This window comes from Tetrao urogallus (genome assembly GCF_951394365.1).
Source record: "Tetrao urogallus genome assembly, chromosome: 8".
NCBI classification, from domain to species: domain Eukaryota; kingdom Metazoa; phylum Chordata; class Aves; order Galliformes; family Phasianidae; genus Tetrao; species Tetrao urogallus.
The window spans coordinates 9,414,420-9,433,281 of NC_136821.1; the positions used below are offsets into that span (position 1 = coordinate 9,414,420).

At 40.0% G+C, this 18,862-nt stretch overlaps 1 protein-coding gene across 1 annotated transcript in view; it reads right to left on the reverse strand.

Annotated features, from left to right (window-relative positions):
• The window catches only part of KALRN (kalirin RhoGEF kinase), a gene marked incomplete at both ends in the record, with an annotated part of 437,411 nt that overhangs the window by 178,391 nt on the left and 240,158 nt on the right, over positions 1–18,862 (reverse strand). Inside the window, one exon of the mRNA XM_079539220.1 lies at positions 7,548–7,670. Within this exon, the coding sequence (XP_079395346.1) occupies positions 7,548–7,670 (123 nt within the window). The remainder of the gene's footprint in view (positions 1–7,547; positions 7,671–18,862) is intronic.

Consider the following 18,862-nt stretch of genomic DNA (forward strand, 5'->3'; position numbering starts at 1 on the left):
TACAATAAGTTCCTTTTAGCACAAAAGGTACAGTAGGAGACAACGCAGCTGATGCTTGTTGATGAATTAACAGGCTGCCCAGGGAGGTGGTGGAGTCACCATTTCAAGAAATATGTAGATGTGGTGCACAGTGACATGGTGTAGGGGGCAGTTTTTCTGAAACTTACAATGCGACACTGCTCTATATCTTGTGATCCATCAGTCCCGGTTAATCTCTTTCCAGAATATTTGTATGGTGATAAGGAATACTTACCACCTGGCCTTAACAATTACCTTGCTTTGTTACTGAATTCAAATCTCTTTGATACTGACTTGACCTAAATGAAATTTCCTGTACCAAATACATGCAAAGCATCATGCTTGTGGTGAGCCGCAGCTGCTGTGGCTAATGCAATGCTGTTCTCCCTAAGACACAACTGGCTGGCCCACAGGGCCACCTTGCATCCCCACCACTATTAATGGCTGCAAGAAATGGATCTGAGAGTACTAGTCCACTTTCATTATCAACAAGACTTGGACATCACTGCAATTAATCTTCCTGAATCAATAGGTAGAGTTTGACAGCCCACTGGGTTGCCAATAGGAAGAGCACATGGAAAAATTATCAGAGGGGATCCAGAGCCCTCAGATGGCACTGGTTTTCACCAGCACACGCAGTTCAGTCAGATCAGCAGTGATTCATTAAGTGTGTGCACTTCAGAGAAATTTCCACCAGCAGACAGCTTTTGTCTCAGCTGTTTGCTTATTCAGTTGAAACATCAGTAAAACACTGAATGTATCTTTAGTTTTTATGTTGTATACTGCATCACTGTTTATTTTTTCCATTATTACCTGAACAAACAAATTCCAGAGTTCTTCAGGAAATGTTGGCCTTCTTTTCTGATTCCAATTGAGACAAACTCAAATACTCAGAACTCCCCACACAACTGAAATTTAATTTTCTAGAACTTCTAGAACTAAAAAAGACATATTTCTTAAATAGCTTCACTGTTCTGCCAGTCTGCCATGGGAACAGCAGCTTGCCTTTATAGGCAAATGAAAGGAACCTATTTTAAAGACACAAGAATAAACCTACCCAAATAAATCAGCCATAGGAAGTTAGCTCATGGCAACTGTCAAAAACAGATTACTACCAGTCCTTGAGATTTTGCAGGCTGTTTAAGGAAAAGATCCACTTGTCAGGTGATTTTGAAGGAGAAGAAATTAGAAAGGAAATCATCTGTAGCTTGAGGAGCAATGCATTGCGATGCAAATTCAGAGCCAAGCCATACTAAGCATAGCTCTCAAGCGATTGCCAGGAAGGTCTCTGTGCCTGGGTTCTCTAAAACCAGTTCCCCCTTGTTACTAGACCACGAAGTGCTAGCAGCCACCCATTCAATTGCACTATCCTAGTCCTGAGTCACCAGGACCTGCTAGGCTTTATGCAGAAAGTTACTCTATTGCTTCCATGGTGAACTATCTACCTCTCTAACTATGCTGGTGGAAGTTTTGAGATCCATACATCCTCACCCAGATAACCCCCACAGACAACCCATATTGAAACTCAGGCCAGCCACAAGATGCCACAATTTCTGGAGCCCAGCACTGCTGCCCCACAGCACGTAATTTGGTGTCATCTGCTGCCAGTGGGCATTTCTCCCTCTTTGTGCTGAAATGAATATATTTGCACAAATGGAGAAAACACGAAACTGTACGTTATAGCTTCAGAACTTGCTAATGACTGTGCAAAGGATGAAAAAGTTATATACGGAACTGACTTTTAGTTGTCTGTCTCAGTGTTTTGCTTCTTAGCACAACATTTGGCACTATTGAAACCACAGTTGCACTGCTAACTTTAAACACAGTTCTTACCAAATTTGTCTGCTTTCACCCTGTCCCAATCTAATATTTGATTCTACATTTTATTTATGTCACCCAAGAGAGAGAAACGCAATATGCCTGGCGAGGTATTTCACCCAACTACCAGGTAGGTCACAAAATTAAAAAGAAAAAAAGTGATAATAATAAAAAAACCACTCCAGGACAATGCTTCCTAAGTGCTCATTATCAGCCTGGGTACTAATTTATGCCTAGCTGGTTTACATTAGTACTGAACTTCATGCCAAACTTTAGAACAATGACATCCAACAGAGTTCGAATTAGTAAGGGAAAGCACTAAGTTTTTATCCTGAAGGCCAAACAAGTAGCTGTTTGCAATTCAGGGTTTGCCTGACTATTCCATTACCTCACTTGATTTTAAAGCAGTTCAAGAAAAACTACATTCAGCTGTGAGAACACAGAATATAATTTTTTTCTTACCTGCAATGAATATTCTTAATGAATCCACTGGATATTTCACATGATGAGCAATATAACCATACTTTTTTAACATGCTTACACTTAAGGGTCTTTTTTATCCCCAGGAGCTTTTAGAAAACTCTGAACTGACCGCATCTTATGAACAGTTCAGTGGAGGAAGGGGAGACTCTGGACAGGAACACCAGAGCACATATTGCTTCTCAGATGAAGAATATTCCTCATTTTCCTTGGAGGTGATCAGGGCTGGGTTGGATGAAGCTCTGGGCAACCTGATCAGTGGGTGGCAATCCTGCCCAAAGCATGGGGGCTGGAGCTTGATGATCTTTAAGGTCCTTTCCAACCCAAGCCATTCTATGATTCTTTAGTTTTGATTTCCAGTAGAGGATACAGACCGCTGGCTTTCAGTATATCCTCTGAAATCTTTCCCTTATAGGAAATATATTTATTTCCCCAAGAATAGAAGAGCTGATTCTCAAAGGAATATTACATATTTACATGAGATCATCTTTGATGGTTCAAAACCTGTTTCCAGGTGTTTAATTATCATCCAAAGATTCTCTTGGAGGAAGGCAGGCACAGCTACCCAAGAACAGGTATGTACCTAAACTGAAGCTGTTTTAGCAGTGAGGCCAGAGCCAAGAGTTGCCTCTGGTCACACAGATAAGCTCCATGCCCTTTGATGCTCAGCCCAGCCTTCAGTCTACTTTCTCACTGTGTTTCATAATGAGAACGGCTCCATATATTTCAAACAGGCTATCCAGAACAAGTGCTTTGTCACACGCACAGTTGCAGAATCTACCTTGTAACCATCAGTGCCTTTGGTTTGCTGCGAAAAATAAATTAACTACTGCATGCAAGATGCACACAGGTACTAAATACAAAACCACATTAGCAGAGCTGAGGTCTCTTATGATGCACAGTGAGTGCCATCTGCAGGCTGCAGCACGTAGTGGTGGGCCTTCTCCTGCAGAATGCACGATGAACTGCTCTATTGAAAAGCTGCTAAATGCAGAAGGACTACAGAACCCTTTGCTGCGAAGCATTCAAATCCCAAAGCGCTCAGACTGGAAGCAGAGCATAGGGGTAACTGGAGCTGTTTCCCCATTGGCTTTCCACATTCTATGCCTGCAAAAATGCAGCTATGCCCTCAGTGCGCAGAGATAAGGCCATTGTAACCTCTGGTTCCTGGGAATGCCAGGAGGGAGAACAGTCTGCGGCCCCTCTTTCGCATACAGAGAAGGGGAGAAGGGTTTCAAACTCACAGAGCTCAACTCAATAGTGCTGAAGTGTTGATGGATTTGGGGGTGCACTCTGTTAACATAATTTTTCCACTGGAAAGCACACTGGGCAAAAGGAATGAATAAGGGAAAGTTAGAGAGGCTAAAATGAAATTATATTTGGATTTACAACCATAATTGGGCAAACTACATCCATTTGACTTGCATAAAGCAATCCTAGACAAGCTGTAATTGCAGGAAGGGCAGTGTTTCTTTGGTTGCTATTTTGATACCCTCCTCATCAGCAATCAGTTTCCCTGTGCAGGAGGCACAGTGCCCACACACCTGGTCTGGTCAGGGTACAGCCCAAGAACAGCATCAGCACTGGCAAAAAAGCACTCACAGGTATATATATATAAGACACAAAACTCCCTCCCAGCAGCTCCAGCTTTCTAATCCGAATTAAAAAAAAAAAAACGAAAACCTTCCCCATCTGTGCCTGCCATGTAGAACAAACAGAGTAAAGAAATTGCCAGAGTGTTGTCTAAGCAGCAGTTCTGACAGAAGGGGACCCCACATTATATTTCCTATTGCCCACAATGAAATGCTCTAAAATCACTGACATTTTCCAAGCATAGCTTTTCTGTGCAGGAAGGTGATCTATTTGGGCCATGCCTGATTGGATCGTTACATCCAGATTTATAAATCTGTGAAGATTCTAATCAGACAGAGAGGGAATGGGTTCCACCTCTCCATCTCGTGCCTTGGAAGGTCAGTCAATCAGCGCATTTCTCAGCACGGCAATCCCAGATACACTTCTCTTCTTTGCATGTAGCATTCAAAAACATGAACTTTTTGCCCGTGGTTGCAAATATCACAAAAACTCATGAAAATTGCTTCTAGCGTGACCTTTGCAAATGCCTTCCTCAAACAGCAGGAGATAAGAGTAAATATGTCGGAAACAAAAGAAGGTAGATGTTAGAGAATAAATTTGTACTGTATGGTTTTTTTTTTGTTTGTTTGTTTGTTTTCGGTCAGAGAACTGCCAGAAGCAAGAACACTTGTACTGTCAGTTTCACTAGGTATGTCAGCATTACATTCTTTTAAAAACCACCTGTTTTCATTATCATTAGCAGACAGTAATTAACATCCAAATGAGGGGAATGCGCAAAATCTTCAGTCCTTTGTTTGAGGATCTTAGCACCTGTGCTTTGTTACTTGGCTCTATCAGGAATAAATGATGCCAGCTATCTACCCTACCTAGGGCAAAGGTATTTGCTATCTGAAGGAAAAAAAAGTAAAATTATACTGAAGTTAAAATGAACTAATAGCTGAGCAGCTGTAAAGAGTTAAGCATTAGAAGGAAGGGAATTAGGAAGAGTAAAAACTGGTCACAGTCAGAGTTGGGAGGAGATCTATTCCCCAACTACAAAATGGACCTCCCTAGCAGCTTCTGCTGTAGAATCCCAGGTGTGATAAATTTATGACCTTCCCTCTTACTCTTGCTATTATTCTTTTGAAAGCAAAGAGTATTATATTCTCAAGTCCTTGACCTGGGATAAAGCCTGACATTCCTTTCACTTCCCCCCTGCTCATGTCCCCATGTCCATTTGCCAGCATCACATTCCAGTGTCACACTGCAGACAGGCTTCATAAATTAGCAACGGCAATCCAGCAGTGAGAATGCATGGGAGGAAGGGCCCAGGAACTCTTTCAATCAAAGCTGGGGAAAGGTAGCTGAGCTTGACTTCTGTCAGTTATTTTTAATTAGCAAATATCATAAATTTCAGACTCAGAGCACAGAACTGCTTACAATTTCCAAGCAGAGAAACAAGATGCTTTGTAAGAGTAAAAGTGAGATGATCACAGAAGTGAAGAAATCAAATTCAGAGGAACCTATAAGAGATTATACACTCATGCAATTTTTCTCTCTCTCCATCCTCCCCTGAAACACCCTCCTCCATTGGAACCCATGGACTCCATCCAGTGAACTGCATTTGTACATCCTTTACGCCACTCAGAATTTGGCTATATGAAGTGAATGGAAATATATCTAAAGTTATTAACAGGCAAACTGTCTGAAATATTTTAGGAGCAGGATTAACAGGAGGGAATCAGAAAACTTCCTGGTGGAGCAATTCTTTTCTGGCTTACCCTAATACCTACACACAGACAGATCTCTAAATAACATCAACCAGTGGAGCAAGCCTTTATTCAGCTTTTTCTGATGTGCTTTCATCATCATGACCACTTATTCTTCTGTCTTTCCTCACCTGTTCTTCATTTGTTTCCTGTATGTCCAGTGAGGGAAAAAAAGGAGAAAAAAGAGCAAACTAATCCAGCAATGTGAGACAGAGCTGGAGCTGCGATGCTAATACATCATAGAGGAGGGAAATTCAGAGAACATTAATATCACAAAGGACACTAGATCACCTAGTTTCGGTTCCTGCATATTATTAGACCTTCTTTTGTATTCAGTTACCCTTAGCACTGGATCTAATAACAGCTATTTAACTCACATCCTCTGGAAAGGCACCTAATGTTGATTTCAGGCTGAAACTTCCTACTAACTCACATTTTTGGATGACCCCTTTAAGAACGTGGTTTGCAACCTCCAGATGAATGCACATTTTAATAAATTTGAAAAAAGCAACTCTAGAAATTCAAACCTATTGTCAGGAGGCTGAAAGGCATGGGAGGCCCCAGAACATTTTAGAGATCTGTCAATCTAGAACTGCTGCTTTCAGACTGTATGATTTGTCAATGGTATGCAATGATGTCTCATTGCAGCTGAAAGGTGTGCAAGCCAAGGAATGTGAGTATTCCATTGATAATTGAATATTAATTAAAAGAAGGATGTTGGCAAACTGAATGGATTCAAAGAAATGGTTAACAAAGGAGTGTTTAATAAGAACATATTAGCAAATTTAAATATGCTTAACTTGGCTAAGGGGCACTTAAGGGAGGCATGCTAACATTCAACAGATATTTCAGGACTGTTATTTCATCTCCTTCCTTGGCATTTACCTCCTTAAGGGAAATAAACAAGACATAGGGGATATACACTGTGGCTTTATATATATGTATGTATATATAAATTGAATATAGGGAGAGGAAAAATAATAATAATCTTGCCAGTAGCTGCTGTCAGACAGTGAAATAGCTTCCCTTGGAGTGCAGTAAAAGAGCTATGTCCCTGCTGCTGGAACATCTAAAACTAAACTAGGCCAACACATGGGAAAGTTATCGTGGAAAAACAAAACTGAAATCTAATAAATTTTTTGTCTTATGCCATAGTGAACTACATAAGCAAAAACCTGCCTAAGTGTACCAAGAAGGCAAAGCACTTACCCTATCTAAAGCAGAGTTTATCAATCAGAATTTTATCTGAATACACCCAATACAGAGGTACCTTCGCTGGAGACCAATTTCTCAAAGATACTACTTCAGCCTAAGACAAAAAGTGTAACATGATCTGACAGGGAGAGCTGAGAATGGATAATGGCTGGTCATAAGCCAAGGGAAAAAAAAAAGAAGAAGAAAAAAGGAAAAAAAAAAAGAAGAAGCTAATCAGTCCCTGGAAGAAGTTATCAAGGTCCCCCTTTCATTTCATTCTGTAAGAAAAGACTGGATATATGTTTAAACATCAGCTATGAGCATGTTTCAAGAAGGAGTTATGAGCTTTTGGGAAGAAATTTTGCCTCCATGCCAAAATATAATAACAACTGTAACATAATAATTCTGTACTACTAATAATAGCTACCTGTAATGATTGCCTTTCTAATTCTGAAGCAAATAAAAAAACCTCCTACGCGACATACTGTACTTGCAGAGACCCACTGTGGTGATTTTCCAGTGCTAATTCCTGCTGCTACCAACCATGCTCTCACAGTGTGCATGCAAACCTTCAGAGCTATGACACTGGATCCTGGTTAGCTCCAGATGTTTGAAGACAGTGGCATAAATTTACAAAGCTCCCAAAATACCAGTAGTTTTTTGGTTTTTTTTCCCCAATGTATTTCAGACTCTTACCTGTGCTACCTCTTCAAAGTCATCGTGTCTTTTCTGCAGCGCGCGTGCTCTGTGCAGAGACTTCCCCACTCCCGTGTGTTTACTCAGAAAGGCTTCTCCATGATTTTCAATCCAGTCCAGTACCTGCCAGAAGAGAAGAACATCTAATTACCTGTCCTGTCTTGGCAGCAAAGAGCAAACCTTGGGGTGAGGACGAGGCAGCTGCAGAGACATTGCCTTCTGTTTGCTGGGGTTAAGCACACGGAGATCTGTCAGTGTCCCTTATGACCAAATAGAAGATAAATTTTCATAGAAGTTGCTGGTGTATTAGGATTATTGGATCCTTGCTATTCAATTTGTTTTGAAGTGTAGTTTAGCTATTGGAGCCTGTCAGGCATTAAATATTTACATTCCTATAAATGAATTTTGGGGAATGGGAGTCAGAAATCTGGAATCTTCTACATGATCATCCTCCTCTTATAAGCTCCTTGTATAACCTGGAAACAGTGGCAGCTGATTTCACACAAATAGCAGATTCCAACAGGAGGCACCTCGAATGAGTTCAAAAGCATGATAGAGGGATCAATTGAAATTGATTTTGATTTGGGGAGAAAATATCAGAGCAACCAGAAAGAAAAGGTTAAGAATCCTTCACTGCAGGCTGTAAAACATAGAATGCATCTTTCAAACTTTACCAGGTTTTCAGCTCCAAATGTAACTGAACTCTATAGAAAAGTGGCAAATCTGATATATTGAGAGTTAAAGAAGATTTTCTTTTAAAAATAGATTAACCATATGAGTGTCATCCATTTGGAGCTCCTTCTCACAATGACATTGGCACAATTCTGCCATTACAGCCATCAACATTCAGATTAAATCTGCTCAGGGTCTGCTACAAGCTGCAGCACGTCAAAAATTGAGCTTGGTGCTATCACCTTGGGGAATTACAGAATGTGATTTCCACCCTTTTTCTCTCTCCTCCTCAATGTACAGAGAATAACAGTACTAGAAAGAGCTTTTCTGCAATATGTTCTTGACCAGAAATGTGTATGTTACTTGTAATAACAGTAATTATTGGAGGTTAGCCTTCTAGCATTTGTGTCATTAGAAGTCTGCAAATAATTCCATTAACATCTTCTTTCCTTTTAATTTATCAATTAAAAGAGGAACCAGATCAAAACTCAATTTAAAAAAAATATCTTTTAATGAGGGCTCATTTTCTAAATATGACTTTAAAAATTGCAAATGGCTTTAATTTAAATGATGCTTGATATGAAGCTAGTTTGCAGAACGTATGCTTTCCATCCATTAATATTTGATAGCTACTCACTACAGTGAGTACTGTAATTCTACAGCAAATTATTCTAAAAACTTCTTCATGTTCATAGCATTTAAATACTGATCACACAACAGTTAAATGTTCATCCCTACCAATGTTGCATTGTGTTGTTTTAGTCTCTGTGAGACGACTGTTGACATAGATTGCTGCTTTTAGTTTACAGAGAGATGTTTCAGTACATACTGCAATTCAAAACAAGAAATACAACATGTGATGCTCAATTCAAACAAAGAAGAAAACAAAAGCAATGAATCCAGACCAGAGTTCTGCTCCAAATGTGGGTGCTCTATCTCAACAAAAACAATCAATCAGAAGTGCTAGAACATTAATCCACAGCGAATACATCTCTCTTCCAACTCTCATCCAGGAACATGCTGTCTCATGTTGCATTTGGGCAGCTATCTCTTGCTGCCTGATACAGAAGGGCACCATCTGGTGATGCACCAAATCCTTCCTGTAACATGAAGGCTGCCCTCTGAAGGCTTCTGTGCAAGTACTGATTAGGTTTGCAAATCATTTAGCATGAGATTAGATACAAGATACCCCTTTGAGGTGATAAAATCATAAATCCACTTCATAAATCAGCGCTAGGTGGGGAGACGAGATAAAAATCTAGGAATTGTCTACTAATGACACTGCCCATAACAAGCTATTTGATCACCTCCTTCCTACGCCATTCCTTAAGTGCCCTGTTTCAGATTTCCCAGCCTCTACTTGCTCTTAAAATTCCAATTCTAACTGCTCATAAACTCTACCTCTGCCACAATTCCCACAAGAAAGCAAACTATGATTTCATAAAGAATAACTCAACAGCATTTTCCATGGCTCTGAAACCCACAATAGCGTATTTGATCACCCTAGTCTTCAGTGCATGATAGCCCTAACAAACAGGTCTTCAGCATTGCCAACTATCTATTAAGCTCACAATAATTTGCAAACATGGGGAAATATTACATCTATGCTTCCATCACATGAGGCACATAAGGTTTGTATTAAATTAAGATCTGAGATACAGAATAACAGGCAAAGCAACAGCAGGAACATAAATCAGGTACAAGAATGAGACAGGTACAGCAGCCCTTACTTCCCAATAAAAACAATGAGAAATGTTGACCAATTAGTCCACAGCAAATGTAGAAACAACTCTGAAAGGTCATAATTAAACCTAAAATCATCAGAAACAGTAAACATCTACTTGTCAGTGGATTTGGAGGCATTCTTCTTAGCCCCAAAGAAAGGAAATGTTTTTAGAAGTAGACTAACTGTGCAATAATTCAAGGTGAATGTTAACAATTTAATTGAAAGCAGGGATATGTGACTTACTCAACTGCCAAAAATTAATGTCTTGAGATACAGTTAGCCATTGAAGTTACAGTGGTTTAGTTCAAATAATTTAGTTACTCCTTAAAAACAGCTTAAAGAAGCAGTTAAAAATTCAGTTTTCCAAATTACATCTACAAATTTCACAACTGTCCTTTACTGCTAAGCTATTTCATTCTTAAAACATCTAGAAAATTGTGAATTTGCTGAAGTTCCAGTACTGTGCTCCAGACAGGTCCATCATCAGAGGTGTTTCTTGAATTCTGCAAGCATATATCAACTTTCTTCCCAGTATACATTTCCTGCTGCACTTCAACTACTCTGAAAGCTGCTCAGGGCAGAGGTCAGGCCCTCCTTCCTGCTTTGTAGCTCCTAGCAGAGCAACTCCAAATCCTGCATGACTGCAGGACACACTTCCCATGCAGGAGAGCATTTTCCAATCCAGGCTGCAATCCATTAGATAATACTATTTAATGAAAACGTACTAGCTACAAGTCCAAGACACAACTCCAAGCAGGCTGCCAGAATCACTTAGGAAACTTTGTAAGTCACAGATATTTTCTTACATGATTGGAGGACAATACAGTACTTCAGCTCCCACCATGGCAGATTCCCATCCCACACTTTGCTGACCCAATTGCTCTTGGTGAGTGGACTGGGGTAGTTCCTTCTTTTCTGCTGTTAGTCCAGGCAGTCCCTGAATTGCCCATGGGATTAAATAAATTACTCTGTTTCCTCTGTTGTGCCAAGAAGATAAGCAGCAAACCCAGGTCACCAAGAAAATTAAAGAAAGCCTAGCACAATTATGGCAGGCTGACTGTGCTAGCTGGAGAAAGAGTAGCTGTGTCTCTTAATGAATAATCAGTGCAACTGCAAAAAGAGTGGCAATTCAGATAGGTTTAATTTGAGCACAGCACTGGAAGCCCACTTTTAAGGGGAACACTTCCAGAGGTCTCTCCATACTCCATTTTGCTGATGATCAGACTCTTGCCTATGGGAATTCTAAGACCCATGGCACACCTACACTGGCAAAGTAAATACTACCCAGGTGAGGGAAAAGTTACTGGAGAGTCCACTTGCAGGGGATGATGGTAGTTTTCATGGGACAAGGTAGGAAAACATGAGAAGAAAGAAGGAAGGATGATTTTAAAGAAAGAAGGTTGAAGAAGCAATCAGGCAATAATTAAGCAAAGTTCTGGGATGACAATTGCTCTTCCTCTAGGCTAATTTGTATGATGGGAATATGGTGAGATGATTGCATTAGTGCAGTTAAGGTCAATTCTTTTAATAGCTTAAAAGGCTAATTTGATTTTTAAATAAAAAAAATGAGATGGGCACTATTTTTAAAGGGCAGACTGTTCAATGCAGCTCTTTCAAAATGCAACCTCTTCCCGTAGGTATCTTTCTTAATCAGTAAATGTGAAAAATAAGGAGCATCTCATATCTTTAATAGGACTTATGGTTCAAAGTTGCACTAGGAGGGATTAATACAAGATATTAGGAAGATTTTCTTCATGGAGAGGGTGATCATGATCACACAAGGAAGTGGACATGGCACTATGGAATATGACTTAGTGATAGGACTCAGTAGACCCCATTTATGGTTATGGATTTGATGATCTTGAAGATGTCTTCCAACCCAGATGATTCTATAACTCCTTCCCAGCAACATGTTATGCTCTGCTCACATTTTGCATCAAAACAACATGTAAGTTGTTTTTTTGTGAGTTTACTACTTTAAGGAACCATGTTGGTTATTGAAGTTAGCTAAAAACCTGTATTTCTACATTCTTGTAAATTATGTTTCTTTTAGCAACAATAAATGAAAATGAAATGAGAAAGACTTGGAGAAGAACACAGAGATTTGCCCTGCTCATACAGGAAGGAGGTGAGAAACTTCAGCTGGTGATTAAATCTGCATTGAATAAGATGCAGTATATTGTAGTAGCAGTGATGGGGCACCTCAAATTCTGCATTTGACCCAAGCCCCTTCTGAACAGTTTAATTGCTCCAAAGTGAGATGACCCACTGAAGAAGTGCCTTGCCTGAGAGAATGATTAATCTTCACTACATTAAGTCCCGCTGTTGTTGCCATAGTGAGTCAAACTGGGTTACCATGAAAACCAAAAATAAATGATACCATTATCCACTTAAGAGTCAGATTTTGATCTCACCTAAAATGGTACCAATTTGGTGTAACTCAGAGCGTTAGATTAAATCTTTCGTACCTCTAGCAAGTTTGCAATAAATTCCAGAGCAATTCCAATGATGTATACCCAATTTATCCCACCCTCTTTCAAATAGGTGCATAAGTATTGCTCAAGTTTAAACACTTATGCCTTAAACATGTCAGTGGAAGGAAGCCAAACAGTATCAAGTTACCTCACTTTATTGCTTGCTCTTGAGTTACTGTGGACTAGAGTTCTGGTGTGATACTAGGAAACCATATAGCACCTCAAAACCCATGCTTTTGTAGTATCTTCATCATTTCCACTCAAGAATCCAACCTTATCTTTTTCCTTTTCTGTCGCTGTTATTATTATGAACAATTCTGTAACATACCACATAGCACTGCATATGCATGGAGCATATGACTCAAAGTATGTGTGTTCTCAGGATACTTAAAATCTACTCCTTTCTTGAGAGGTAAAAGGAAAGGGCCTCCAAGTGATAAAACATTCACTTGCTAGGGAGATCACTGCATTTCTGGGTGGAGGCAATAGCCACTGTGTGACTGCCAACTTCCATCCACTGCAATCATGTCTGTTTGCAGATAAGATCGTTCAACTAGGGCCATCACGGGCAACCCAAGCCCTGGACTCCTACCAGGCCCTCAAGGAGAATTTTGTGACAGTAAGAGCACCAGCAAAGAAAGAGCAAACACTGAGAATCAGAAAAAAAATTAAAAAATAGAAAAATCTCCCCAACCCACAACTCACGGAGACTTAGTATACTCTAATCCTCTTTAATGACTAAAATGCACTCCAAGTCTGATTTCAATTAAAACACAGTTTCTCTGTTGTATTCTAAATCATAGCTGAAAATAGATTTCTTTTTCCTCCTATCCCTGGCCCTGTCACAGCAGGGTAATGTCAAGCAAAGGTCTAGCTGAGAAAATACACCAAAATACAAAGGAACTTATCCTCTGGCTTTTCCTGCCATTATTAATAGTTCATAATAGAACCCAAAACAAAAGTCAGCCTTTCTCATTTGTGGTTTTTACACCCTAATTAAAAGAGAGAGCTTTTTTTTTTCTCCCCCTGCTTCTTTCTTCATTATAATGTAACATTGGTGACACAGTATTTTTAAAAATGTTATTTTTAAAAACGGTATAAAGTTCAATCATATCTTATCTTTAAACCAGAATAATCATCTTTGGCTCCCATAACATAACTTTTAACTTCAGAGATATCTGTATCTGATCCTAAGATGCAGGTCTTACTCCCACCATAATCCCCAGCAAAATTTCAGTTATCTTCGCTGAACGTGGATAAAGACCCTGTGTTTGTAAGAGGTGTAAAGCAGGGTCTAATTACATGTCTAGCAGAATTGGAGCCTCCAGACACACACTGGAATACCATGTTCCATGTCCCATTTATGAATAAATTTAGTTCATATGACAGCCTGTTACAGACTCCATAAGCTAATGTGGATGAGTGCACTCTTAATGTGCAGATATAGCTCTGCTAATGTAGTTTTGTTGCAGTGGAGGGGAGCTTTACCTTACTCTCTTCACTCTTTTTGGCTAATCATGTTGAATTATGTGAGAGCTTCCATAAATAAGCAAAAAGCAACAAGGATTTCATATCAAAAGTAGACTGGAATTCAAGAGATTTGGTTCAGTGCCCAGCACTGCAGTTCAGCAAATGACTCAACTTCCCTGCCTCCATCCTCATTTGTAAGATGACATTAACCACACTTGCAGTCAAAACAAGCAATGCTGACAGAGAAAGCGTTTGGAGTGAAAGCTGCCTTTATTTTAAGTTTCTGCAGCCTCTAGCAGTATGTGGCTCTAAATCTGGTTGGGATTCTAGGGACCTATTCCAATACTTGAACATACTAAAATATCACAAATAGTAAACAACATAATGGCTGCCGTACACAATAAGCAGACAGTCAATTTAAAACCAGAGCTTTAAAATAAGCTGAAAATTGCTCCAAATTCACTGTAGCATAATTGCCTAATTGCTAAGCATGCATCTAGAAAACCTGAAAGACCATAGCTTGACCTGTTTATATGTCTGTAGCTAAATCATCTTTACAGACTAAGCTGGCCAGCTAACTAGCTTATTCTGTATTTAATTCAGCTCAGACAGTCATACACGTTATCTCTGTCAGATTGACTTGAAACCTAATTGGTTCATCCCACTATTGAGCAAACCAAGCAATCTGAGGTTTGGGGTTTTTTTTTTTATTTTTTAAAGAGAAGGTGTAATTGAGTTGATAGAGCTACAGTGATTCTTATGCACTTAGGACAATTAGGAATTTTGATACTTCTCCAGTCTTTTCTCAAGGAAAGTCTCAAAATCTTGCAATAAACAACCTGCCCTGAAGTCACAGCATGGCTTAGGTTGGAAATGACCTTAAGGATCATTTAGTTCCAGCCCCCTGCCATGGACAGGGTTTTCAACCACCAGATCATGCTGCCCAGACACCCAGAGGTTTGTCACCTCCATTTTACCTTTACTTTTCACCACAGCTCTGTGTGGTAAATATGTACTCCCTCATGCTTGGGTCTCTTTCAAAATCCAGAAAATGCATTCAGCTGCTGCTAAGTATGATTTTTTTAATCACTGTCTGCTTTTCCCCTTTAACTGTAGTTCTTCCAAACATAATTAAAGAAGTCTTTTTAAAAAAAAGAAAGCCACACAGTCCCATTTACCCTTGGAGGGAAAAGCAACCTTACAGACCTATCAGTACTTCTCTGCTGCACAGAACAACTAAATTAAGAAGGAGAATTAAATGCAGAGCCAATTACAACATTAAAAAAAATTTACTCTATTCCCTTGATTCCAGTCGGCCAAAACAAAGAAGTCCCCATGAAATCAGATTGTAAGTGTTTTTATGAGCTTCCTGGACTTTATGTGGAAGGTTCACCTCTGCACAATTTCTCATTTTAAAAACAAAAATCTAACCCCTGTGGTTAAAAATATATATATACCAGTTTTCCAAAAGCAAGACATCCATGTTCCATCCATGCCCTTTATAGTGGTGGCAGCCTTGCACAGCACAGCTGATACTACTGAATGCACCAGAGTAAATTATACAACTACTGAATGTAGGATCGCAAATGCAAAAGATACACAAAGGTGCCAGAAAGTTCTCAGTATGCAACAGCACACAGATAAAGTCTTCTTCAGGCTCCCCACTGCTTCCAGAACCCAAAGATACCACATGTTCACAAGCTCATCAGGAAACAGCACTATAGGAGCTGGTCAGATAAGGCAGTACCTGCAGCACGATTCCTTGCTCCCCAACCACTTTTGCACTGGGAAATTCTAAAAGAAAAGTAATTCTCCATGGCTACCCTCTTCTTAGCAGCTCCTAATGTAAAAGCACGCAGAAGGAGTTCATTGTGAAAGGGTTCAAAAGTTGATAGGGTAAGTGAAGACATCCTAAATATGTTTTGTGGTGCAATGGCCTGAGCACCAACAAGACTACTCAGCTTTTCTAACAGTCTAGTTATTTGCTGTGTCATGTCCTAGCTTGCAGTGGTCTTTTTCTTCTTTTATTCCTTCCTCACCCTAAGGAGACTTCACATTAGTGTAGAACTATACAACAGTCATAAATATTCTCACCTGCTCCCATGGTCAAGCATTGCTGCTCACTTTAGGAGGTAAGCAGGGTCCCCACACAGCTGCTCCAGCTTCAGTCCTTTTATTTCACAGGCTTACATTGCAAAAATAATAGTTACTGCTTTCTAGAGATGACCATTACGTATTTGTACAGCTCACCCAAGGCTTTTTACATCTATAACCATACTCCGATGGTTTAAAACTGATGAGTATTTGGAGAAGTGAGAATGCAGTGTGTTCTAAGGGTTGGAACTAGATGGCCTTGGAGGTCCCTTCCAATCCAAGCCATTCTGTGATATGATTCTATAATATGATTCGTGTAATCTAAGCAGAGGAGACAGTTGATCCTAGCCCTAATAATCAAGGAGGTGCAGTGTCTATCCCGTGTCTCTTGGGAACTGCACATTCAATTCAGAGCTCTGGCAGAGCTGGCTGGGTGTAGGTTGGTCATTCCGAGAAGAGTACTTCTTTCTTCTTCTGGTCACCAATTGAGGTCACACAGCCTTCACTAAATGTGGTCACCTACACTGCAAGCACTGCAAGACCTGATTGCTCTCCTCCAATATCTGAAAGGTGCTTACAGCAGAGCAGGGTTGGTCTCTTCTGACTGGTAATAGGATGAGGAGAAATGGCCTTAAGTTGCACCAGGGTAAGTTTAGATTGGAGATCAGGACAAACATTTACAGAAAGGGTTGTTTAGCACTGGAATGGGCTGCCCAGGGAGGTGGTTGAGTCACCATCCCTGAATGTGTTTAAAATCCATCTGGATGTGGTGTTCAGGGACATGATTTAGCAGAGGGCTGTTAGAATTAGGGTAGGATGGTTAGGTTGTGGTTGGACTTGATGATCTTTAAGGTCTTTTCCAATCTGAGAATTCTATGATTCACTCCAAAAGGGAGTGGAAATACATGTGCTTCTCTTACCCTGAGGAAGGTCTATGTTCAACTTAACATAGCTTTCCCTTTGGTAAAGTTCCCATTCATCAAATGCATCCCACTTATCTTTCATTTTCTTGATTAAATGTTTTACTTGATAAAATTTGGCAACTGCCTCTCTAAAAACATTCCAAGTAAGAGAACAATAGACAGACAAATGAAGAACTAATGTTTCTTCCTCGATGCCTGGCTTGTTGCTAATGTTCCCAGAACTTTTTTTTAAGGAAATCTAAAAAGAAAAAATATCATCAGGTTAAAAAAAAATACCCGTTGTGTTCTTTAAATGCTGAACTTCTTTTAGAGCTAGTTTTCAAAGCTGCGTGTGGGTGGAGAGGCTATAAATAACGACATATGTGCATGTTCCTTCTGTGCAAGACACAGAAAATGTGCTCTGCATCAGCATAGAACGCTGCTGCTGTGCTCTGCGTGAGGCTCCTCAAGGCTGGTGCAATGATGTGGGTGTTGCTCTTTGTGAGCCTTTTCTCCAGTGCTTGGAAAATATACCTGGCACTTTGCTGTGGCACGATGAATCTGCAATACAACTAATCAGATGCCAGTCTCCTATCAAGGCTATTGTACAGAAATATTTTCTTAGCCCAGAGAGAAGGTTTCAGTTGTTGCTGTCTCTAGCACTCATTGGAACACCAACTCTTCTCCTAAATCTTCTCTCAATGGCTAATGTACTTTCCCCAGGCATCAATGCTTTACTCCACATTTATCCTCTCAGACCAATTTCGCAATACATGACAACCAGGTCAGGCATATCTGGGCCAAGCTACAGCCTTAAGTCTAGTCTGTTCGTTTAGATGCAGTCAGAGCTTTGTGAAAGAATAACCCCAGATAGGCTGAGCCAGGCACTCCCCAGAGGAGAGGGCTCTAGTGGAAGCTCAGTCACAAGAGGACATAGGAGATCTCACCAAGCGATTTTTCAAGACAGAAATTCCTATTAGAGAAGCTCTGCTGCCAGTCTCTACAGTTCATAAGTGCCAACAGACAAAACACCATCCTGATATCAGAAACCTTTTACATTTTGAGTTCATAGTGCTTAGATGATGCTGTGACCAGGTACACCAAGGACTTCCTCAAATCCTCAGTTATTTCACATCTTGTGGTACCTCTGCATCTGACCTCACTGGTATCAAACCCACAGAAAATCAGCAATTGCAGCCCTGATAGTAAGTTGAGACACTTGCAGGACCCAGCTGATTTGGAATTTTGATAGGAAGCTCTGATTTATACCTACCTGGTGTTGGCAGAAGTCATTAATAACAGCTATCATTACAGCTGATTGCTCAGTTTGCCTCACTGTGGGGGAAAGCATCCAATTCTGAAGAGAAATGTTTGCAATTGAAAGAGTAGTGCTTCATGTCTTTGAAGTATCCTTACATATCCTTACATATACTTGCTTCATTGATTGTTTTTCTTGGTGAGACTGTCTGAAATGTAAGAGGTCCCCAAGAAGTACAGCAAGTACATAGGAGAGACCAAAGGAGGGTTGTGAATTCTTCAGAAAAGTACACTGACCTTAATGTTGTAAACAGAGCACGGTTGGTTTTAACTCTGCCAGTGACAGCTATGCCTACAGGCTTTGAGAGAGGAAACAAAACAGAACTGATAGAGAATAGATAAAGAAAGAAAATAAAAGAAAAATCAGGACTGCTATCCACACTTCCATCCCTGCTCTTTTTATGGCCCCTTTCATTGCCTCTGTTCCCTTGTTTGTGAAACAGAAAGAAATCCACTGATGTAAAATACTTCGTCAGACTGAGATAATGACACAATTACTGCTGCCACTAACAATTCAGTGGGAGCCTCTAAAAGCTCAAGAGAACAAAACAAACCCTGAATGCATTTTCTACACGTTTTTCAGCTCCAGCTCTGTAACCAGAGCATAAATGTTAGTGTAGACATAAGCATAACAGTATAATGGTAAGCAGGTAGGCATCT